The sequence below is a fragment of the Pelodiscus sinensis genome, chromosome 6, assembly GCF_052426305.1.
Source record: "Pelodiscus sinensis isolate ZL-2025 chromosome 6, ASM5242630v1, whole genome shotgun sequence".
Lineage (NCBI taxonomy): Eukaryota > Metazoa > Chordata > Testudines > Trionychidae > Pelodiscus > Pelodiscus sinensis.
In genome coordinates, this window is record NC_143057.1 from 65,079,509 (window position 1) to 65,105,684 (window position 26,176).

The 26,176-nt window shown below is 39.8% G+C and overlaps 1 protein-coding gene across 3 annotated transcripts in view; it reads left to right on the forward strand.

Annotated features, from left to right (window-relative positions):
• The window catches only part of FBXL17 (F-box and leucine rich repeat protein 17), a 403,072-nt gene that overhangs the window by 359,532 nt on the left and 17,364 nt on the right, over nt 1-26,176 (forward strand). For all 3 annotated transcript variants that reach the window (XM_089779302.1, XM_089779301.1, XM_075932049.2), the window contains one exon: nt 19,584-19,726. In XM_089779302.1, the coding sequence (XP_089635428.1) occupies nt 19,584-19,726 (143 nt within the window). The remainder of the gene's footprint in view (nt 1-19,583; nt 19,727-26,176) is intronic.

The window sequence follows — 26,176 nt, forward strand, 5'->3', positions numbered from 1 at the left end:
AACAACTTAGATATGCTCCTGACCTTTAGCATTGCCGTAACCACTGCAAACATGGCCAGTACCTTGTTTCTTGGTCATTGAATGCTTCCCCAAAGAACATCAACAAATAAATCAAAAGTATCTTGCAAATCTAAAACTGTGTATACAATTTCCTCTCTCTTTCTCTCACTGCAATCTAGTTGTAGCTATGTAAGTCCTAGGATATTAGAGACACAAAGTGGGTTAGATAATGTATTTTTTAATGTATTTTATATTATATTGCACCAACTTCTGTTGGTGAGAGAAATAAGCTATGTGGCTCGAACACTTGTCTCTCACCAACAGAAGTTGGTCCAAGAAAAGATATTACCTCATCCACTTTGACTCCTTTCTCTTTAGTTAGCCAGTTACTATAGTTAGCTCAGTATCTATAAAATACCTATCATATCTAATACCCATAGAATGAAGGTTTTGGTAAATGGGCATCTAGCTTCAATGAACTCAAGCACTGCCCTCTGTTATTCTGGTGCCATGATAAATAATTAAATATCCAGTAAAGCTCATAAAGCTATCAGTTTTGGTATTAATATATCTTCTATAGAGCAAGGATTTTGCCTTATTAAAGTGCTTCCCTCAGGAAATGACCCTTACTCATCGGGATTATGAGGAAACTGAGAGTATGCTATTGAATGCAAAGTGCACTGAAGAAATACTTAAAGAAAAAAAGTGTTTTTCAAGCCCTTAGGAACTAACATTTTTGTTTGCATTTCCATCATGTTAATTATTGTTCAAAGAGTTCCCTAGGTGATTGCACTCAGCTACTTTCATGAAGTTTTATCCCATTCATTATGCATTGCAGCTAATTAATGTTAGAAGAGTTATTATTCTAAGGAAGATAGAAATAACATATAACCATTTAGCTACAAACATCTTGCATGTGTACTGTAGGTGTCATTATCTGAAAGCAATTTGATGAGTCAACTGCACAACCACTGTAACAAACTGTTTATTTTCTTTTCATGGGAACATGGCTATAGTTGTTCTGTTGGGATATGAAGACACATCTAAAGGATTTAATAAAGCGAGTCTTTCAGTTGGGTTGTCTGAAAGTAGTTCTTTTGTTATGTTTTGAGTCTGTTTGTGATGATTCACAGTATGAAACCCTTTCACGTTTTTGTTCACCTTTTTGCTGAGTCTCAGTAGTATGCACTCTTAGTATCCATTTACATTCTTATATGAGCCAGTGAGTTCAATATGGGGCAGGGAACCTTTTTGGGGTTGGTATCTGATGATCCACAGAAAAATCAGTCGAAGGCCACACACAAGTGAGAAACGCAAAAAAAAAACAAAACCCTCAACCTTCACTGATGTGACCTCCGTCCAACTCAGACGAAAGACACTCCCCACATTCCTCTCTCACACCAGAGCCTAGAGTAGCCTGGGCTAGTAGATTTTGTGTACTGCAGTCCCTCTGAGAGGTGGTTGGGAAGTTGGAGTGAAAGTGCACCTCTGCCTTTTAAATGTAGTCAGAGCCACCCACTGTAGTAAAAGGCCCGGTAAAGTATCCAGGGCAAGCGAGGAATCAAGCAGAGCCCGGTTGCATCGGGTCCCACGGACTCTACTACATTTAAAAGGCAGAGGCGCAGCAGGGAACCCAGAGCAAGTGGGGACACAAACAGTCCCCGCTCACGCCAGATCCTGACTGCTGGCCTCCCTTTCTGCCTCTGGTACAGCAGAGGCACACCAGGTGGGACAAGGCAGCAAGGGAGAGGCAGAGACAGCAATGGGTAGGAAGCAACTATTCAAGTAGTGCCTCAACTACCCAATAAACCTAGGCTTATCAGGTAGTCAACTAGTTGCTTACATCCCTAGAATAGGACTGCTTCTCAGAAAACTATATAGAAAAGAAACAGAATCACCAGGCAAGAGAAAGGGGCGGGTAGACGTGTGCCCCAGCCCCAAGCTTCCCATTCTCCCACCCTGGCATCCTTTAGGGAGGGTGGAGAGGACTGAACCCACCCATTCAAACAGGACCATTGCTGGCTGTTCCCCTTCATCAGAGAGCAAAGGGAAAGTGCATAGTTAGCTGTATTCCTTGCTCTGGCTGTGGAGCACAGGATGCAGAGAAACCAGCAGGGGATCTGTACCCCACCCCTGGCTGTGCCCTCTGGAGCTGCAGCAGCCATGGAGAGGCACTTCTCACCTGGCGCCAAGTTCAGTAAGTGCTGGGATAGCTCTCCTCGGGGCAGCCTGCATACTGAACCTTTAATTCCCAGCTCAAATGAAGCATGTACAATTTCATTTTATTTTCCACAAAACAAAAATGAGTTAAGGACCTGAGCAATGCCAGGTAAATCTAGTGTAATATAAGTCTCTATATTTAAATTAAGTATTACACTTCCAAATTGCTAATAATACTTAACTAGACATTTACAAGTATGAATCCTTGATTTACATTTGCAGTTTTTGTAATTTTACATGCAAATGTAGACACATAATGGTGCATCGATCTCTGAACTCCTCTGTTACTGCAGATTTAGGCTTTTGTGTATAATCTACAAAACACAATGTTCCTACTCTTGCTGATAATGCTACAACATTTAACTGTTAGTGAATAGTATTCCCAGAGCTATCCTGGCAGCAATGAATGTTGGTGGTGTAGGAATGTGTTCTGGCATGATTAGGCGGGTGTCTACATAGATAGAAGATGTTGCAAAATAAATGCTGTCACTCTCCAGATTTACTTCATATTTACCTACCAGCTCCTGGCAATGTCCTCTTCTGAATGCAGCTCACACCATCCTCAGGGGACCTGCTAATGATCCCACTGCACTGGAGTTGCTTGGATGTCTTCACAGAACATATATGCCCACTCTGTGGGAGCTCTGAGGCTGCAGCACCCCTAGAAAAAGATTCATGGGTACTTGGCAGCCACTGGCAACCAGCTTCTTCACCTGCCAGCACCTCCCCTTCCCTGGCAACCCTGCCAATCAACTCCTCCTCCTCCGTCCTGGCACCTCTCTCCCACTGCAACCAGCTGTTTCTCATCATGCAGGAGGCTCTGTGCAGGAGGGGGAGCAGAAAGAGGAGGGGCAGGGGCAAGAATAGAGGGGTGAGGGTGGGAGCTAGGGAAAAGCAGTGGAGGCAGGGCCTGAAGTGGGGCAGGAAGAGACTGGATGGATTTGGGGAAAGCGATCAGAAGGGGGCAGAGCCTAGGGTGAAGCGGGGAGGGTGGAGCACTCCCTGGGCCTGGAGCAACCCAGTGCCTATGTTGCAGAATTTGTTTCCTGTCTACTTACCAACTCTTCTGGGTGTTTAAAGCAGTTTGCTGATGACCAGTGCTCCACCTTAGGCAGCAGCTTTATGTTGTGCATATATGGTGCCTCAGTCATATCTCTTGGTGTGACGTGGTGTATTCCATTTCCTATCATTGCTGCTACTGTTAGGATTATTTTCCTAATTTCAAGATTAAATGTTTATTTCCTGTGCTTCAAGCTAATGCTCTTTTCTCTACCATTATCTGAACCTGAATACATTATTCCTTTTGTTTACATTGTAACCTTGAAGGTCTCTATAAACTGTATTTATATATCTCCTGACTCTTCTCTTTCGAGATGAGAAAATGTATTATAAATTAATTACCGAAAAAACTATATTAATGCAATGTTGTTTCCTTTGCAAAGTTAAGCACTGAAAGGAAATGCCAGAGTTAAGTAGCCTATACTACCCTTATTTTTTCTCTCTTATGCAAAGGACGCTGAAAATTTTGGGCAGTGCGTGACTCTGAAACTCTCTGAAGTAGTTTGTGCACAATGCCAATGTAATATCCATGGATTTTGGCAGCAAGCCAGAATATGTGATAGTGGGAAATGATGATTTTTAGCAGCTCAGAACTAAGCCAAATCTGAACCAATTTGCACAGGAGAAAAGGCACCTACTTAACCCAAGACCTTTCCAGTTTCCACGTCCTACTAAAAACCATGGAGATCTTATACAGTGTTCCCTCTAAGCTATGCACAGGTGATTAATCAGCCAGCTCTGTGCAGGGAGCCCTAAGCCTCTGACTGGGCGGGGCAGATTAATCACCTGTGAAGCTGTGCAGTTTAGAAGGAACACGGGTCTCATAGGGTTTTTTTTTCTAATTTACATGGCTTAAATAATTTTATAGAAGAAAGCATAAAAATGAAGATTGCAGATCAGGCAACATTATTTCAGAGCTATGCCTATTTCCATTCATCACTTTAGCTTTATTTGTAATACTGTATGTCTGTTTAATTTCAGAGTTTTCAGCTTTTCTTCCCCCCTCCAATTTGCATTATGCTGCAAGCTCCTATTTAGTTTATTATGTATTAGGATCCCTAACTCTTTCTCAGACATGCTATTTTAGAGCTTTATCTAAACTTTATCAATGGGAGACTTTCCATTAAATGGGCTTTAGGTCAGACCCTTTTTCCCCTCTCACAGGTGCCAGCTTCGTCTCAGCCCTAGGAGTGCTCCTCCACTGGGCCTGCTCCTGCCCCCCGCATCTCCGAAGCCCTGCTCCCCATTCTTCCTGTCCCTGCTCTGCCCCCTGTCCAGTTACACCCTCTCCTCTGAGTGTGACCTGTCCCCGCTCCTCCCTGCTGCCATCCCCAGTTCCTTCTATACACCTTAAAAGTGGTGAGCACAGGAAGCAGGAAGTACTGGCAGGGAGGGAGGGAGCTGACTGGTTGTGGAGGCTTAAGTACCCACTATTTTTTTTTCTGTTGGTCCTCTGGAGCACTCATGGAGTCAGCATCTGTGTTCCCTCTCCCTAGCTGTATAATTTTACATGTTTAGTAATGAATTTCATCCAGGTACCTGCATCTCACTTGTCCAATTTTTTCAGATCATTTTGCAGGAAAACCAAGTATGAAGAAAATCAAGTATAAAATGACTTGAAGTGCTAAAAAAAAAGGCAGTCTTTCATTAAATCAGCCACAGAGGATTAGACAGTTGTACCGAAGCAAATGTTGTACCTGTATTTTTAAAAAGCTGTAGTGATGATCCAGGGAATTATATATCAGTAAACTTTATATCGGTACTTTACATTGGTTGAAATGATAATTAAAAGCAAATAACGAAGTGCAAGGAAAAGAATGATAAGATCAGACCTAACTAATGTGAGTTTTGCAAAGGAAAATTATGTCTCATTAATTAACGATTTACCAAAGGGTTGTTTTGGATTCTCCGTCACTAAGAATTGTTAAATGAAAATTGGTTGTTTTTCTATAAAATATCCTTAAGGAATTATTTTGGGGAGTTCTCTGTGGCCTCTGTTATACAGAAGTCGGTTTAGATGATGGCAATGCTGTGTCCTGGCCTGGGAATATAGAAATCTGTAATTTCTGTGAATTCTTGGAATACACCAGTAAAGGAGTGGATAAAAAATATCCAGTTGACATAATTTATTTAGACTTCCAAAAGGCCTTTGATACAATCCCACACCAAAGGCTACTAACGAAGTTAAATAGTTAGAGGATGTGAGGCAAAATATTGTCATGGACTTGCTAGGAGACAGGAAACAAAGAGTTTTCATAATGCCAAATGATAAAGAAAGGAATACCTCAAAGTTTCAACTAAGATTAGGGTTAATTTGTTAATAATCTGGAATGGAGGCTGAATAGTGAGGTAGCAAAATTTGCTGATAACACAAATGTATTTAGGTAGTCAGAACTAAAAGACCGTGAAGAACTTTAGAGAGATCTCAACAAATGAGGTGAAGTGTAATCCACATTAGATTGAAAAAAGTCTAGACTACTCTATACCTTGCAGAGTTCTAAATTAACAGTATTGATTCAGAAAAGAAACATGGATGTCACTATAGACAGTACAGTGAAGAACTCTACTCGGGATACACTTCTGGACAAAAACCCAAACAAGAAGCTAGAATGAATAAGAAATGAAAGAGAAAATAACACAGAAATATTCTGATACCCTTCCATGAAACAGCAGTGTAGCCTCATCTGAAAATACTTCATGCAGTCGCATGATAGGATAGACAGTTCAGAGCAGAGTGACAAGAATGAGCAACAGCATGGAAAAGTTCTTATATGAAGGGAGATTGGAGAAATTGGGATTGTGTACTTTCGAAGGAAGACAAATAAGGGACACAATAAAAGGAGATCAGATAATGAATAGCATAAAGTAGATAGATCAGAAACTTGTGTTATCTGTGTCTCATAATATAAGGAGACGGTCAAAGAAATTAAAGGTGGCTGGGCTTACACCTTCATTTGAAGCATCTGGTTCTGGCCTTTGCTGGAGATAAGATACTGGATGAGATGGATCAAAGATCTGATCTAGTATGGCCATTTCTTTACTCGTAAGACATTTTTCAGTCTATATACAGCATCACATAGTTGACCAACTTCATATTGTGTGTATGTTTACGGATTCCCTTTTGTTAGAGACATAATGAAAAATAACACAGGAACATATAGTAGCATGTGCTATACTAGATCAGGCAATTGGTGCACCTCATCTGGCATCTTGTATCTAACAAAAAATCATGATGTGTCTAAGAAAAGGGAATTTATATTTCCAAAAATCAATTGAATTAAGGACCTGAGCAATGCTGGGTAAATCTTCCAGTGTTCTATATATTGAAAACCAAATACACAATATCTACTGCATTTCCTTTATCTACTAGGAACAACTCAGTTGCTGTTCTGAATCATATCAGTGGTTTATGTAGTTCAGTAGCCTTCCTGCAACAGCAGCCATTACCTGATGTTTCATGGGAAGTTGTAAGAATACTTTTAATTGACAGCTATGGAATAAGCTTCAAATAGAAGTTTCTTCCAAATCCTTGCCAGTTACTGGATGGCTTATGCCAAGAAGCCATGAGGGTTTACAACCCTTGTTTTCATCCAATATCATATAAACGTGGATGTTATAATTACCAGTATTAATACCCAAATCTTCTTTACATTTTGCGTGTAATGATACCCAGTGGGATTGGTTTCATAGGTTAATTACTCATTGCTTAAATAAAGAAAATCCTTTTATCTGTTTTAAGTGTGTTGTCTTTCCATTTCACTGCCGATCCCTTGCTCTTGCATTGTGAGAGAGGATAAACTAGAGCTTTCAGTTTACCTCCTTATGCAATTCACTTAGACATCTTTATCAGCTCTTCTCTAAACTATGTAGTCCTAATATTTTCATTCTCCTTATATGGAAGCATTTTTGTGCCTATGATTCAGGAATTCTTAAATATTTTCACGGCATGGACTGCTATTTAATAGTCGGATGGTCTTGTGAACTGCTCCTTCCATTCACAGTCACCACCCTCCAGTGACTGAATTTGACTCCGGAAATTGCTTACATGAACAAGTAATGTCAGGAAAGGAGATACGCTTAATGATTTTATTTCTCATTTTGAGATACTCTACTTTTTCAAAAGTGACAAGGAGTCCTGTGGCACCTGATAGAGTAACAGATGTATTGGAGCATAAGCTTTCGTGGGCAAAGACCCACTTCGTCAGATGCATGTAGTGAAAATTTCCAGAGGCCGGTATAAATATGCAGGCCAGAATAAAGCTGGAGATAACAAGGTTAATTCAGTCAGGGAGGGTGAGGCCCACTTCTAGCAGCTGACACCTCCAGATCAGCTGCTAGAAGTGGGCCTCACCCTCCCTGACTGAATTAACCTTGTTATCTCCAGCTTTATTCTGGCCTGCATATTTATACCGGCCTCTGGAAATTTTCACTACATGCATCTGACGAAGTGGGTCTTTGCCCACGAAAGCTTATGCTCCAATACATCTGTTAGTCCATAAGGAGCCACAGGACTCCTTATCACTTTTGCAAATCCAGACCAACACAGCTACCCCTCTGATACTCTACTTTTTCAGTTGCTGCAGCACACTAAACCAAGTTTTGTACTGGAACAACCAAAATGTCACCAAGTCTTTTTTTTTCTTCATTGTTACAGTTTATTTAGAACTTGCCAGTGTTTGAGTAGTTCATATTATTTCTTTTGGTGTACCTTGCATTTTTCTATATTGAATTTCCAGTTGACTAGCTTTCTTATACCTTAGTGAAGTTACTTAAAGTCCTCCTTGTAGTATCTTCTATATGATTTTGTGTTCTCTGTGAGTTTTATAATCTCACTGCTCACCTCCATATTAAACATCTCTGGTCCTTGTATGGATTAGTGGGGTGCCACTGTTAAACTTTTAAAATTGACCTTTATTCCTATTCTCTGTCTGCTGCTTTTTAGTCCTTTCTAATCCTTGATAGAGGATAAGATAGTCTTCCAAATAGCTTCCTGTGATACTTGAATCATCTGATAGCTCATGAGTATCTTTAGTAGCATCTAGTAGCCCCTTGAAGCATGACAAATTCTGGGCAGCCACTGCTCAAATGCACATGCAGAAGAGTGAGGAAGCACAAGGTTCCCATTGGGAATATACCTCCCATGTAAGGTATGTCTGCACTTCAGTTAAACACTTGTAGCTGGCCTGTATCAGATGACTCACACTTGTGGGGCTTGGGTTGCAAGACTGCAAAAATGTAGTTCGGATGTTTGGGCTTGGACTGGAGCCCGGACTCTGGGACACCAGAAGTGGAGAGGGTCCCAGAGCCTGGACTTCAGCCTGAGCCTGAATATCTTCACCACCGTTCATGTCCCTGCAGGTGCCTGCGAACCTGAGTCAGATGACAGGGGCCAATCACTGAGCTTTATTTGCGTTGTAGACATACGCTCACTTCCCTAGTGGACGGTGCTAGAAGTCTGAGGTGCAAGTAAGCATGGGGCCACAACCTAACTAACAATGTTGGCCACGCACAAATCAGAGTATGTTCCACTCTCGTGAAAATTATATTACATGGTGTACCAAGTGTGCTGGGGAGTACTGCCTGAGAACTTCCCAGTCAGTCAAACATCCTCGTGAAGACTGCAACTGTTAGCCTCTTTTCACACTCTCCAGTGCTCCTGGGGACTCCTAGAATAAATATAGTCTTCAGCATATGGCAAAGAAAGCCATAAATCTGTTTGGAATACGTTATTTACTCTTGATAAAATTGTGTTTGTTGATTATTCTCAAATATTCGTATATTGGACATATGTTATTTTATCCTCAACTATTTTGCTAATAAGAGATATCAAGATAATTGACTGATAATTACCTGGGCTCCCATATTTCTTAGATATTCACTCTCTTCTAGTCCACTCGTTTTCCTTCTGACTTCAGTTAATATTGAAGGTTATTTTAGCTAACATAATGTATCCTAAATAGATGGAATAATTTTCTAAGAAAATTAACTAGATACATTTTTCTTGGTTTTAAAGGTATAGACATGCTGTATCCTTTCAAAACAGATTTTTAATCAAAATTACTGCATTGCCACTAGTTGAGTGATTTGTCACCTACTTTCCAAGTAAAGGTCAAAATATGCATTCAAATAAAGGGAATTTAACTAGGTTTGCTAAACTTCTAGAGAAAACAGACTTGCTCTGGGGAAGTAGTCAGACTCTCTTCCCTTTCATTTCCTTAAGGCATCATATTAGATTGGTTTCCCAATGTGGTCATGCCCCTGTATTCCTATTGCATTTGATTGCAGTCCCATGCTTCATTCTCAAAAAATGTTGCCAGCAACCACAAATGCACAAAGGTATAACAATAAAATTATCACAGGAGAACTCAAGCAGCCTAAGGCAGGCGAGGCCCACAGAAAATACAAAACATACATATTTTATTAAAAAACAGGTTTCCTACCTAAAAAGAGATGGTATAGCATACCATTATAAAATATTTCTAGGTGAACAAAATCTTGATGATCAGTCTTCTCACCCACTTTTTATCATGGCATTTTATGAGCTCATTATAAATATTAAACACTAGAAATAACAATAAGAGTCTCTCTTTTTTTTCCTTCTTAGATGATAGTAGAAATGGTAAAATTCAATGTTTAAAATATTTTATTGTGTGGATGTATGTGTACTGTGGGGGGAAAAAAGTAAAAGAGATGAGGTATTACCTAATTATGAGTGGTGAAATCCATGGTCATTTTTTTTTATTTCATAGGAATTGCTCATTCTTAAAATTAAGCATCTGCTTAAGTTTTGATGCTAGATCAGGACAACAGTGAGTTCTATAGTCAAGGTCTAGTTCCTGTGAAAGTTCTGTTGCCTCCCAATTGTCAACTGCACTTGGATGCTACTAAAATGTAGCTGTCGTGGAAGGTCATAACCACAGAAGGAGAAAGGCTGTCTCATGTTGTCAGGACCATTGTAGCCATGGAGGGCATTGACTCTCAGGAGAGAGAACTTGAATTGGACTCTGTTCTTTGGGAAGCTAGTGAAAAAGGGTCACAGTGATCTGTATTGATTAAAAGAAGGGCTGTTTTGTACCAATTAGAACTTTTGAATGGTGTCCAGATTTATTTAGAGATATGAGCTGTAATAATCAAGTCTGCAGGTCACATAAGCTTAGGTTACTGGTGCTAAGTCCATGTTTTGTAGGATGGGAAGCAATCTTTAGCCTAGTCATGAACAACCTTCAAGCCTGCCAATGTGTACAGGAACAACAGAAATATTTTAAGAAATCTTGTGATTTTTTTTTCATATGTTCACAAGGCCAAAAACACCTGACTAGCTGTGGTTTACTTCGTAGGGTGACTAAAGCAGCAGGCAGCTCACATAGAGATGTCTACAATACCTGTACGCTGTCAAGAAGCGCAGTTAAAATTTCCTGAGACATATAGACGGGTTATGCGTATAGCAAGTGGGTCTTTGCAGAGCATGGATCACTTAGGCCACCTGGGATTTAGTTGGCAAGCCGCAGACTTCCACGTCCAGGTAGGTTATCACAGCAGTTCAGTGCAGGTCTTGGAGGGTGAGGATCCTGCAGGGAAAGCCTTTTTACATGAGCTTTTGCACACAGCAGCCGGTTGTGGACCAAAGAGCCAAATTCTGTTGTCCTTGGTCTTATTCAGACAAAGTAGTGACAGTCAGTGAGGAATTGTGCCTGAACGATCACTTCAGGCTTACACTGGGTGCATTTTTAGAAGCTGAAAATAAAATTCTATTTTCTGGAGGACTGAAAGATTCATTATTCAGGATTACTGTGCTCCACTAATAGTTAATCATAAGGGAAGGTTCTTTTTCCTATGTAAGCTAATGTTTTTCTATGCATATTCACTGTTTCCTGCGTGGTATATTTATGATACATGCATAAATATGTATAGCTATCCTTTTAATTTGTAAACATGTTGGTATATGGGAAATTTAAAATTAGCTTCAGATACCATGTCATTTCTTTTACTATGCTGTATTCTTCACCAGTGATAGCGTTTATTTTAAGATCAAGGAATTACTTAATTTTCTGAATGATGTTCATGGATGAGTGGAAATGCAATATTACAAAACATTTTATATAGTATCAGTTTATTGCATTGAAATCTTTTCAATTTATCTGCATTGTTTATATCATTCTTCTTTTAATATAATAGTATAGAAATTGAAGGTGAAAAGATCTTTCAGATCCTCTTGTCTGATCTTTGCCAGTACAACATTGTTCTCAGTAATCTCTCCAGAGCTTTGTCCACGCACTTTTTAAATGACTTAAGCAAAGTGACTTCTACAACTTCCCCTGGGAGAATATTCTACCGTTAAGCAAATCTGCTTCTTATAATTTTTTCTTAATATTCAATCTACATTTTCTTTGCTCATTTTCTTCTTCTTTTATCAAGTTATTTCCCACTGGACCATCTTGAAAAATACTTCACCTTTCTTTGTTCTTAAGACCTTCAATTGCTTGTAGATTGTTATCACAGATCCTTTAATAGTATATTAGCCAGGATGTACATACTGTAAATAAAATGTAATGACAAATACCATAAGAAGAAAACCATTACCTGGTATGATTTAGTATAAAGATTGGTTTCTACATGATATGTAAGTCCTTAGTGAGCTTAAAATTTTAAATGCTTATCTTTTTAAAAGCTTAATGATTAATTGGATCTAATAAACCAATATGAGGTTGTTTTAAATCTCTCTCTCTCTCTCTCGTGTGTATGGTTTTCTTCAGTCAATCATGACCAGTATTTGAAGACATCTCTCTTAAATCCTGTCCTGTTGTTGGCTGATGTGGTGCTTGTTGCATATGCAATGTGTAGATGATAGAAAGAAATTAATAGCAGCAATACTGAATTTCATAATGGTTTATTTTCAGTTAAACTGAGCTAGATCTTGTTAATATAGGAAGTGTTCTACAGGTTGAACCTCTGTAATCCGGGATTCCCTGGTCCAGCAACATCCCTCATCCATCAGGACCATGAATGTTCCAGGACTAGAGAGTCCTGGTAGAGGGCTGGGGGCTGGGATCCCCACAGCTGGACTGGCTGACACGCCATATATGGGTAGCCAGACACAACCCAGCAGGGCTGCCGGTAGGGCCAGGAGCCCAGCATGCCACAGCAGTGCTGCCTAGCGGGGCAGGAGTTCAGCACACTGTAGTAGGTCTGCCTGGAGCGGCCAGGAGCCTGGCACACAGGGAGCTGGACTGCAGCTGGCCTGCCCAGCATAACGGAAGGAAGGGTGACTGGCAGGGCCGCAAGACTGGTGGCAAGGGAGAGCCTGTCAGGAGGCTGGCGGCTGGTCGAGTGCTGGATGGAGCTGGTGGCAGGAGAGTCAGATATGACCTCTCCTGGTCCAGCAAAATCCCGTATCTGGGACTTGTCAGGTTGCAAGGGTGCTGGACCAGGGAGGTCCAACTTGTGTTACATATTCTTCCAAGTGCATGTAAGTTGTTGTTTTTTTTCCTTAAAGAGATCTAAATTTGGTTCAGTTACATTGGATGTACTGTCTAATTACCCCGATAAAAGATGCAAACCATAATTTGTTCTTATTGTATTTTTCCCAGATAAAAAATTATATTAAAATGGAGTCAAGTTTAGGACAATATATCAGTAATTTAAGGTAAATATAGAGATGGTGAAATTATTCTAACAACAGTATTGTAAATCCAGAGTTAAGTAATAAACTCTAAATATGTTAAAGGATGGAAATATAGACTTAGAGCTCTTAAGTATCTTTCACTCTGCTCTTTCACTTGATTATGGTTAAGGTGTTTCAGTGCTTGTGCACTGTATTAAATTAAACTGATTTCATATTAGATATTTTTTCATGCTTTGATCTCCTCTCTGTAGAGCCGAGTTAAGTTAAGTCATAAGTCATTTAATAGATGTACTTTTTTACAAAATTCATTTTCTACTAAAAAAAAGTAAGCTCTATAATTTTGTGGAAGAGATGCTCCATTTTTCATCTATGACAAGAAAGCCAAATCCTGCTCAAGTGCAAAACTCAGTTCCACCTTAACTAAGGAACTACAACGTTCAACTCCATTTTATGGTAAATCAGGACAATTTACTAACAGGAACTTTAAAATCTAATTAAAATTAAGACAAGTATCACTTGGTGGATGAACTGGAAGAGAAAAGTCTAAGAATATGGGAGGCAGAACAGATGGTACAGTAGAGGCCTCTACACCCCATAAGGGAAGTAGTAGAGGTTTCTGTACATGATAGTGTGATGGCCTTCAGTGGGTCGCTTTGTTGGGTGGAAATTGAGAATCAGGCTGAGAGAATAACCATAGGATCCTCGCTTATGTGGCCTACAACCCAGACATCCAGATGGAGATGAGAAGCAGCTAATACTTAATATGCATATGCAGTCTCAAATTCTGTGTGCAATCCAGAATATGTTAATCATTGGCAATACTTATCCATTATTGTTGTGTGCTAAGCCTCTTCTGTAAAATCTAACTTAATTTCCATTAGTTTCACTGTAATCTGAAAGAGCTCAGTGTCTGACTGGATCAAACTATGATATAATTAACACTAATGGTACTTAAACTGCTATTATTTGGTTTCAAATTAACATACGATTAATCTAAATGAATACTTTTCACACTATTGTTTCTGTTGCAGATGCACTTGGGCCTTAACCATACTCAAAAAGTTGCGCCATTTCAACTAAATCTGTCTGGTTACATTGGTCCAAATCCCTAATGTAGTTCACTGTAAAATAGTTAACTGGGCTTAAGACATCTCAATAAGCAAGTGATTTACCAAGTCCCAGTGGTGGTATTTGTCCTTCTCCTCTTCTACAAAGGAGCCACCACCAGTCATGTCAGTGCATCACCATGCCCTCCAGTGTGACTCTGGTGCAAAGTACCTTAATTTGGACTTATGAAGTGTGTGTGGCGGGCGGGGGGGGGGGGGGTTGAATAGGGTGCACATTAATGACCTGGGGGGAGAAAAAGTTGGTACAAATGTAGGATGGTTCAAAGTTAAATATTTTGAAACAATAGTAAAATCTTAAAAAGAGAAGTTGAATTACTTTTTTTTATTTTCTGCTGGTAAGCTGCATTTCGTTTTTGTGTTTGTTTGTCTATTGTAGCTGCATTTATGTTGTCACTCCCCTTGTTTTAAGCTTTACTGTCTTTGATCATGAAAAGCACCTCTGACTTTTCGCCTTCATGAATGCATTATGAGTTTCCATGGCACAATGCATCCAGCCAAACTTACAATGAAAGGTGTTAATCATGTAGTCTATTGTTAAGTTATGCCCTTCCTCAGAGTAACCAAGTATTGTGTTTTATTTTATTGTAGGTAGTTATTCTTTGACAGCAGACAGAAATAGCAAAAAGGTACCAAAAAGTTCAAACATTTTGTTTTTCAAAATGTATTTGTGACTGACAGGCAACTTATGGAAAACGGACCTTTTCGTTCTTAACATTTATGTTACTATAATTTTTATTTTTATTTTCCTTAAAATGAAATGGTTAGAAATGGAGAATTTTCCCATGGAGAAACCGATCATTAGAATAAGAACTGCTTAGCTTTCTTGCAGTTGCATATAAATAGACAGTGTGGGCAATGGATTCAAAGAAATGAACTGACCTGCTGATGTCACAGAGCAGAGTAAGTCTTAGGTCTCTGTATTCCCAATGCCTTATCCACTACACATAGAGGAATTTTTAAAAATTAGGTAAGAACTTAGAACAAAACTACATGAAATGGGTAGAGTATGGTATAACAAATGAGAGGTTATTGTGCTCCACTGCCACTCTAAAGAGATTTTATTTTGCTGCAAATATTGTCCAATTTTTAGAAAAATGCTAGAGGTCTTTGCCTACATTTCCGCGTGCAGTTAGAGCATTTGTGCATACAAATATGTCTGTAGATCCTAATTAGCTGTTTGCAAATACAAACATTGGATATGAAGCAGATAGTACAGGAAAGAAATTGTTCACACAAATGCTGGAATATATGCTTTTGATAATGCAGCCTTGGTGATTTGAAATGGCATTTTCTCTAGAAATATGAGTTTGAATGCATGTGTTTATCGTGTATTGTTATAGTGTCATATAATACAGTATTACAGTTTATTGTGTCAGCTTTTTAATAGAATGCTTTAAATTCTGTGATTTACTAAAATGACAGCTGCCAATCTAGTGACAATGAACTACAGAGTATGGATTAAATCTGCATCTCCTAACATGGCTCTGCAAAATATTTCTATTTTGCTACCAGTCATCCATAATATTATAATTGATTTTATACTAATTTATTGTTAAATCAAGTTTCAGACAGAATTTGTTTTGTTTTTCTATTGCTTATCGAAAAATAGTGAGGGATTTAACACTGCAGCATAATTCAATTAACTCCACCTGAGAACATCAAATTTTGCAGAAACCTTTGAACTTCTAAACTTTACTTTTGTTCAAGATAAAAAAACCCAATTGAAATGATATTTTTATTTTAAATTATGGTTTTCTGTGTATCATACTTTTTAGAAACATTTGGGTTTTAAGACCCACTTGTACTGTTCCTATTAATATTGATATTACAGTAGCACCCACGGTCTGCTAGTTAGTGTTCAGAAATATAGGAATATATTGAATGTTCTGGATTGAAGGGTATGAATGACTTGTGTAGGAAATATATAATCTAAAATATATAATCTAGCTTTATGAAAATTTACTTAGTGTTTTCCACATCCCAGTGTACTTGATTTTCTTTTTCATTCTGTTTTATTGGTTTTCAGAAATTACATGCATAAAACTTAAATGTAAGAACAGATCATCAGTAGATAAACACTAGTCAAACATGAGCAGGAATTATATAATCTGGTCTTCAAAAATGACAGAATTGTATATAGACCCTTCCCTTCTATGATACAAAAGGGAGGAAAATGGTTTTAATGCCTACATGAAAAAATGCAACGAAATTTAATAGGGATGAAATCAGTAATGTTCTTTAGAAATAAAATAAGATTTTACCCACAATTTTCAAAAAACAGAGAGGTGATAAATTTAAAGATTTCTCTTTAAAATTATTCACCCATAATTTTTACAAGATTATCTATAAGCAAAAGAGTGCATATTTTCTATATTTTATTCAGTTTGTGTACTTGGTGTATTTGGCAATGTTTTGGATGAATTTCTGTGCCTCGCCTGAATTCGTGTGATTTAAAGAACAAGTTATGGCAGTCTTCTTTGGCTCCTTTTTGAGTCACACTACTTCTTGGAATCTTTTTGTCACTGGACTCTGTCCCAGCAGATCCCATTCTAAGGCTTGGAAGAATGCAATCCTCAGAAAATGGCTGTTTTTCAGAGTAGCTAAATTGGGAGAATTATTTCCCACCCCGTTTTGCTGCTTTTAGGACCCCTTTACACCACTCCAGTTGTTTTACCACATATTAAGTTTTCTCTGGTGAGTTTTCAGTTATTTGTTGGCCTTCCACGTAGAAGCAAGAGAGGGGAAAAAACTTTTTAAAGTAGGAAAATATGGATTATAAAATTGCAAAACTTGGCAGGGAGAATCAAGGACAAGTGTAGTAACTGAAGTGACTTGTAATTCATTCTGCAGCACTCTCTCCCAAAAAGCTCTTTCTCTTAGCTTATTATCAGTGTCCTACTGCAAGTGCTTCTCTGGTTTTCCTTGGCTTACTGCTGACTTCTTGGGCTTTATCTACACTTAACACAAAGCACAGCCACAGACGTGCTTGAAACTAAAAATGTAGCCATGGCACAAGTGTTAGGAGAGAACTCTGTCAGCATTCTGTGTAAACCACCTCCACAAGAGAGTGGCTGACAGTGCTGGGAGCATAGCTTTGTCTATAACATAGCTCCCAGTGCTGTCATCCAGTTCACACTGGCGCTTTACAACACTGTAACTTGCTGCACTCGGGAATGTTTTTTCACATCCTGAGCCAGAAAGTTACAGTGCTAAAAAGTGTCAATGTAGACTTGGCCTTGTTTGTTTCTGTGGTGTTCCTGGCTGCAACTGCTCATACACACACATTAAGTCCACCAAAACAATACCCAGCTCTATGGATTTGCTCAATGAAACAACTCTACCCAGGTAGCTCAGCTTTTGAAAGTGTCTTTGTTTTGGGAAATGTCTTCTAGTGTTTCCACTGATTCCAAAAGGAGCTTAACTCCTTAAATTTATCCATAATGAATGGCAACTATGCACCCATTAGCTTCACAAGGCTTCATCCTATCCCCAGAATAACATTACTATAGCATTTCCACACACACACACTTGGAGAGAACAGGGTGGCGGCAGCATGACACAGGAAATAATGCTGAAATGGCAGATAGAGGTACGAAGAGAACCATCAATGCAGGGGGGTACTCTCATAAATATGGTAAATCCTACAAAATATGGCCTGATTTTGCCCATGTATCCCCACACTCTTCACACTGGCTAGAACATGCTCCTGCCCCCCTTTCAACTTTGTACCAATTCTGTACTTTAAGAGGGAAAATATGCAGCAACATTTGTAGAGTTTGGTAAATAAAAACATTCTTCATTGAGAAGATTTTATGTGAGAAGCTGATATGCCTATAGGAGGTTCAGCAAGGAAGTTACTTCACAGTTTTGGCCACAACTGCAATTCCTTCTCCAAAATACCATAGCTATTACTATATGATTTTGTATTAAGTTTAAAAAAGGATCTATATTTAGAAACAAGCAGAAGTCATTAGTTAATCTGAGACAGGGTATGAATAACAATCTTCTCACAAAAATTCTTATTTTTATTGAAAAATTGTCAGTGACAAGGCAACAGTGAGGTTCAGTAAGGTGGTGTTATTACAGTATCAGTACAGGCTATGAAAAGCACCAGTGGTAGAGAGTTGAGTATATTGTTATAGGAAATTTGATGCATATTGAACAACGTCTGCTATCTGCAATTTTTAAAAAATATTATTTGTTTTGAAAGTCATAAAATACCCTATTATTCTCTGAATATTTCTATAATACTGGTTTATGAGTTTGGCAACCCTACAGCAGAGTATTTGTTCATAAAAGGAATATAATCACTGTTGTTCTCACAGGAGAGTCACATGGAATTGTGTTTTATTCTGTAGTTATTTCACAGATTGATTGATCCTTCAGAAAATCGATTGAAGGAGTCCATACAGTATACAATTCTGCTAACAGATCTCTAGAAACATCTAATGTCTTATCTAGTGGAATAATATTTCTTGTTGCTCTTGGACAATATATAATACATATAGCAGTAAGTTTGTTTGTTTGTGGTTTAGAGGAGAGACACTCGAGTAACTGAAGCTGAATCCAGTCACTCTGATCATTTTAACATTGCATTACTTGTTTTCTGTAAATAATTCAGGGAAAGAGTTCTAATTAATTGTACATAATTCACCATAACACTTTTTCTTTCTTTTACTAGCCTACACTTTTAAGTATTAAATCCATGTTTTTAATTCCTAATTTGGAAATATTCGGGTTATGTAGTTGTGAAGTACTAATGTAGATAATGTCATATCCCTTGACAATGTACAGGATGTTTATCAAAAGGAAAACATTATGCAAATAAGTAGAGAAAGCTATGTGCTAAACAGTGTATTTCTATTTTAAGCTTAGCTCCCAGGAAAAATTATGAAAAATGCTCTAGGAGAAGTTTAGTTCCACTTGCATTATTTCAAGTTTGTGTATGTGTGTATTTAGCTTAGTTGCTCTGTCTCTGCTATTAACGTCTGTACTTTGAGGAGAGATTAAAGAGACTAGGATTTTTCAGTTTGGAAAAGAGGAGACTAAGGGGGGATATGATAGAGGTATATAAAATCATGACTGGTGTAGAGAAAGTGAATAAGGAAAAGTTATTTACTTGTTCCCATAATAAAAGAACCAGGGGCCACCAAATGAAACTAATGGGCAGCAGGTTTAAAACAAGTAAAAGGAAGTTGTTCTTCACACAGCGCATAGTCAATCTGTGGAACTCCTTGCCTGAGGAGGTTGTGAAGGCTAGGACTATAACAGGGTTTAAAAGAGAACTAGATCAATCCATGGAGGTTAAGTCCATAAATGGCTATTAGCCAGTATGGATAAGGAGTGATGTCCCTAGCCTCTGTTTGTCAGAGGGTGGAGATGGATGGCAGGAGAGAGATCACTTGATCATTACTTGTTCGATTCACTCCCTCTGGGACACCTGGTATTCGCCATTTTTGGCAGACAGGGTACTGGGCTGGATGTACCTTTGGTCTGGCCCAGTATGGCCATTCTTATGTTCTTATGTTCTTACTTTATCTTTCATATTTTTACAGCTCTCATAGCTATTGGACGATACAGCATGACAATAGAGACAGTGGATGTTGGATGGTGTAAAGAAATTACAGACCAGGGAGCTACTCAAATTGCACAAAGCAGCAAGTCTCTCAGATATTTAGGGCTGATGAGATGCGATAAGGTAAGCAGCTTTGGTGTAAAACGGGTATAGGCACATGAGTATATAGGTTTGGAATGTGAGAGACAGACTCGTTTTTTCTATAAAGATATCTTTCTTCTTCAATTGATTGAACATGTTCATTCCATTACTGGCGTATGCATCTTAAGCACAATTGTTGGAGAACTTGTTGCCTCAGTGTTACCCATCAGGCTGCCTTAAGTACAGTCTGCTCTTTTCACACTCAAAAAAGTTTAGTGAATATGGGCAGAGGTTGTTTGCACATCTGTTAAACCATTGAACCTCCCACCAACATCCACTCTCCTTTCCTCATTTCCTTTCCCTCACATAATCCTTTTCATCCCATTCTCAAAGAAGTTTCAGTTAAGAGTAGAGTTTCCTAGAGGCCATGGAACCAGGGAGGAGATAACCATGAGTTCTTGGAAGTTTGAGACCTCTGATTTCAAATCTCATAGTGAACAGCCAGGGACTGTTTCTCTTTCAGCCCCTTGTAAATCAAAGTTCAGCTTGTGAATCCTCTCATGAAACAAGCACAGCCCTTTGGGTTTGGGTAGTACCCTTTGGGTACTTTTTTATCATGAAACAATCGGTGTGTGACATCTATGCTATGAATTCACTGGAAAGCAACGAGGGAAAGTATTTCAACCAGCAATGATTACAAAATTCCAGCTCAACTGTAAAGTTTGAAATAGCATCACACAGCCTCAGCTTTTGTAGTTTTCCAGATTTAGGGGAGGATAAGCATGTTAGAAGAATTGCTCTGGGTTTTGAAGTTGACTCTACTTAATCTCCTAAACTTTAGTGTTTTGTTAGAGCCAATAGAAGAAAACAGTGTGTGAGTTGCCTTTGATGAATTGGGCTAAGATTATGTACTTAGAAACTGTTCAAAGGATTTCTTGACCTTGGGAATTAAAGCTGACCCTGAACCACCTGATCAATTTTACATATATTTATTTTGTGGATTAGTTAAAACTGCTTGTACAATCAACAGGGATCTATTAAGAGCAATATGCTTATCCGGTCTTAAACCACTATAGTCAATCAATGACCTTGATGCAGAAAACAAGTTTAATACAACAAACATCAGTTAAATCACATATACTTCATAGTCTGTATTTCTGTAACTGATGGTTTATATTTTCTTAGTTTATTTCAAAAAGATTGTGCAACATTTGGGAAGGCAGCTGAGCTGCAAGGAATACAAATCTTGTCTGAGAAAGCTGCAGGACAGATGGAAAAACAGCATTCAGGATTAATTAAAAAATATTGGGTAACTAAATCTTTCTGGGAAATGAATTAATTGTGTACGGCATACATTGTGTGTCCTAGAGTACCACTGTGGACCATTTTACTTCCTTATGGAGCCTTAGTGGAAAGAAAAGTAGCAGCTTCAGAAGGAGTGAACTAAGAATATTAGAAGCATTATCTCTGAATTTCACATATTGAAAGGCAATGTGAAATTAGCCAGTATAAGATGGCAACCCCTTTCCCACAGCAATTGAATAAAGACACTACAGAACAAAATTTGCTTCACTTTTTTTCCAGCTTTGTGCAGAACTAATTTTTTCCAGTGACAGCTCATTTAGGTTGAAAATGCCAACATCCGGGAATCTGGGACATCATTAAAGCAAATTCTTGGCACTTGGAGAAGTATTTATTTGTATGTCTGTCTGATTGGAATCTGTGTCTTTACATAATATGAGCTTTCAGTCTTGGGGAGGTGAGAAAACGTGCCCCTTCTGCCCAGCCTTCCAACTGCCAAATCAATGAATGTTACGTTAATACCAGGTAGCTACTGTATGTTATGGTTTTCTAGGAAATTCTATGCATTCAACAAAGAGGCATTTAAACATAAAGTTGCACAAGGAACATATAAACATAGATTGTAAATGGTTACCACTAAAATACCCTCTGACCAAATCTCCTTGGAATTTCTTTGATATGCAATTGACATAAATTAGAATTACACAGGCCTCAAGCATTCTCCCAGAAAAGATCAGAGAGGCTGCAGGGCTGGGTAAAGGCATGCTGTGTCTGATTCCATTGATTATCTAACTGCCTTTGGGCAATGGGTCTCAGCCAGAGTGTTATTGATCCACACCATGAAAATAATCAAATTAATTCATTTCTCATCAAACTGCCAATGCTATGACCTTTTTGTTCCTGTGTGCCTGCCTCCAACATGCACAGCTCAGGAGCAAAATATTCACTGCTTTAAAATAAATGTCATTATTTTCACAGTGCTCATGAGAAATATCAATCTTGACATTATATGCTTGTAATGAGGAAGGCTATTTAGGTTTTTTTGTTGGTAACATATTGTCACATTTTAAACCCAATCTTCTAAACACCAGCTTTTTAATTAATCAGATAATTAAAGAATAAGGCCCAATGCCACGAAGATAAAACCTAAGTCCTTTTAAAAATACCAGTAATTTTTGCTGTACAGTTCTTGGTTTTTGCTTGGTCTCACAAAAAAGATGTTCAATGTAATATAAAAATATTCAGCAGACAAACATTTCTCTAGAAAGATCATTATATTAAGGGAACTGTTGTTACCCATTACAACCTGATACAGATAACTAGATATATTAGTAAATACTAGAAATAGGAATTTCTTCAAGTTTTTACCAGTGGTGGTGAGGGAGGAAGGTACAGCATTCCTGACAAACTATGATGTTTACATCTAATTGGCTTGTACAGTTGAAAGATGAAGGTAAAGATTTTAAAAGCACCTAAATTACTTAAGTACGAGAATCTCATTTTCAAACATGATCTGTGCAGCTTGATACCTAAATCTCATTGACTTTCAGTGAGAAAAAAGCTCCTGATAACTGGATTTTTAAAGATATTTAGGCACCAAACTCCCACAGAAGTTGATCACTTGAATGCCTTTGAGTGTTAGACACTTAAACACCTGAAGAAATGCCTTACTCCCCTTCCACCAGCACTACTAAAAACCTGATGAATGCTAAGTGTTTAAATATCTATTGAAAATGTAATTTAGGCTCCTAAGTCATTCACCACATGTTGTTTTATTATTTAACAATATAAAAGTTTGAGCGTAATAAATTCAAGACAGAAATAAGATGGTGTTCTCCCAGGTGTAAAGGGATTCACACAAGGACAACTTCAGCTCCCCATAGCCTTTCTGTGGACAGAGTGGCTATAAGAGGGCAGAGAGATCTGCACCTCCTGCATGCCATTAAGAAGAGCTCTGTGCCAGTCCTAGAGAGGGAACAGGGAGGGAGGGTCAATATGTGGATTTTAGGGGCAACATTTAGGAGGTTCCAGTGATTTATGCCTCTCCCCCATATATACACACACATAGGAGATAGAATGGAGCTGTGGCCACAATTCCAGCCCAAGGCAGCAGTGGTGCTCATAACAAGCATTTTAAATATCGGTTAATTAACTAGTTGACTAGTCGATAGGCATTTCCCTCTGGGGCTCTTGTACATTTCAAAGGAGGAATGCAGAACTCTGTGTGGAGCCCAGGGCCACCGGGAGCTCTTGTGTATTTCAAAGCCACAGTGCAGCATGGAGCCCGGGATCAGCAGGGGACTCAGAGTCCCTTGCTGATCCCAGGCTTCATGCTGCACTACTGATTTGAAATGCTGCGTGGAGCCTGGGTCAGCTGGACTCTCCAGCTGACCCCAGGTTCTATGCAATATTTTCCCAGAACTCGGGGTTACTTGGTGATTCTCCAGCTAATCCCAGGTTCCACGGAAATGCCGCAGAGACCAGGATCAGCTGGGGAGTCCCCAGCTGACCCCAGGCTCCACAGCACCACTTTGAAATGCTGCCTCCACGTTTCAAAGAGGCAGCACTGCACAGCTAAGCCTAGACTCAGCTGTGTGGTGCTGCCCCTCTGAAGTACCCCCTTTTCCCTCCCCTTTGCTGCCTCTATCTGATAGAGGCAGCAAGCGGGGTGGGGGGGGGGGTAGTCAATTAGTCTTTAACCTCCTTAGTTCATATATGGACTGCATTGCAGTCCCCAGCACACCTATGTTATCTAGTAGTGAATTCCATTCCCTCTGCCTCTGTGGAGTTCCCCTGAAGAACATGCATACAACATGTTGTTGTTGTTGTTACTCTGCCCAGGATCTACCCATAAAAATGTGAGTTTATCATTACAAAATACAGCTTCCAATACATTATTTTTGTGTCAGCAAAAACATATTAAACAGCTGAACAATTTCCATGTAAAAGAAGTATAGCCAGTCCCCGAGTTGCCAATGGTTGACTTACGACCATTCGCAGTTACGACTGAAGCTGTCATAAATGGCAGACCCTGAGTTACGAATGCGATCCGCGCTTATGCACAGCGCAGTTGCATGTAACTCTATGGGGTCCAATTTATGAACAAACCGAGTTACAACTAATTGCTTGGTCCGTAACCAGTTCGTAAGTCGGGAAGAAGCTGTATTGGAAGAGCCATATTTATACCAGCAAGGACTTGGTACAAGAGTTATTTCATCCACTCATTCACTATACAAAAAGACAAATTATTAAAAATATAGCCATCCAAACTCTCAATCCAGGGGTGGGTGATAAGTGGCCAGACATGGTTCATCAGGATTAGCCTCAAGTGAGCCAACAGAGCTTTGTTTACCTGAGCATATTCAGCTACTGCTGGTCTCAGCTCCCCATGGCCACGGTTTGCTGTTCACAGCCAATGGGAGCTGCAGGTAGCAGTGCAGGCCAGGCCGCTGCTTCCTACAGCTCCCATTGACTGGGAGCGGCAAATTGCTGCCACTGGAGGCTGTGAGTAGCTGTACCTGTGGACACTGAAGTAAACCAAGTATCTGGTAGCTAGCCAGGAGTAACCTCAATGAATTGATCCAGTTCACAGATCACTTTCTGCCCAGTCCTGCCTTAATCTTACCATTAACAGTCCTTCATTGTATATTTCAATATTATAAGTCAGTCCATGTTATTTTGTGCTCTTAATCTATTAGGGTCTATCTACACTACAAAGTTAATTTGAATTAACAGCTGTTATTTTGAATTAACTTTAATAGCTTCTATACATGCAAACCACTCTTTTGAATTAAAGTCCTTCACAGGGAGCCCTGGTGTCCATTCTGGGCACAACCAGGAAAACTTACTTTCCTCTCCCCCAGCCTCAGAGCCATTAAAAGGGTAGACTCTGGCCACAGTGCCTATGCCAGCTCCAAGCCTGCACAGAGCAAGCCGTGGCCACCGGGGCACCTGACCCAATGGCCCCAAAACATCAGCCCGCAAGTCACTGGCAGCCAGCCCTCCACCGCTCCCCAGGAGCAGTCTGTCAGCTCCCAGGAACCTGACAGGTGCTGGAGAAGGCGGGCGCCTTCCTGGTCCAGGGTGGAGATCATGGACCTTATTCAGGTTTGGGGGGGATGCCCCCAACGTCCATGAGCTCCGCACTAGATGGAAGAATGCAGCCGTCTATGGCAGGATAGCTGCCAGCCTGGCCTCCAAAGACCACATGCGAACCCAGGAGCAGGTTTGTATGAAAATCAAGTTGATCCAGCAAGACCCCCAACCCTGAGACATGAGCTTCCCCTCCCCCTTCTTCCCCTTCCAGCTCCCTCCTCCCAGGTTTCCCCCTCCCCTCTCCCACCCTCTCTCTTCTCTTCTCCTACCTCCTTTTCCCTGTCTCCCCAGAGGTTCATCCCTCCCCCCCAGTTTTGTTCAATAAACCCAGTTTCTATTTTTGAACATATGTGTCTTTTATTTGACATCAGGAAGGGGGACTAGAAAAGGGTAAGTGGAAGGATGTGAGGGAGGAATGGGGCACGAGCCTCCAGTGGGGAGGACCGGGGTGGTTCTCAGGGCTCCTTGTGGTGGACGCTCTCCAACAGGGCCTCCTGGATCCTGACAGCCCCCCCAATGGACCCCCTGGATGGCAGCCTGCAGCAAGTGCAGCTGGGCTGATGGCTATGACCCCACGAGATGCACCAGTGTGCCCAGGGGCAGCTCTGGCTCCATGTGGCCAAGTGCTGTGAGGTCCCAAGTGCGGGCACTCAGGGCACTCCAAGACAGGACTGCTTTGCTGTCCCTCATCGAGGTAGACAAGCAAGCGGGAACCCTGAGAACTGTCTGTCTGGGGTGGAGGTTGGGTCCCTGTAAGCACAGAGCTCAGTTAGCATCAGGCAACAGCCCCACACACTAAGTCCTAACCTGATGCCCTGCCAGCACTGGTTCCAGCCAGCCTAAATGTCGGTTCAGGGTCCACTCAGTGTGGATGCGCTATTTCGAAATAGCAAAACGCTATTTCGAAATAGTTTTTGTGTGGATGTGTTATTTCGAATTAGCTTAATTCGAATTAACTATTTTGAATTAAGTAAATTTGAAATAGTGCTGTAGTGTGGACATACCGTTAGAGGGGGGATAGGAAACTATGATAATTCTTTAGTGTCAGCATTACGTATCCTCTTTGAACATGTTTTTTTTTTATTCAAAGTCCAG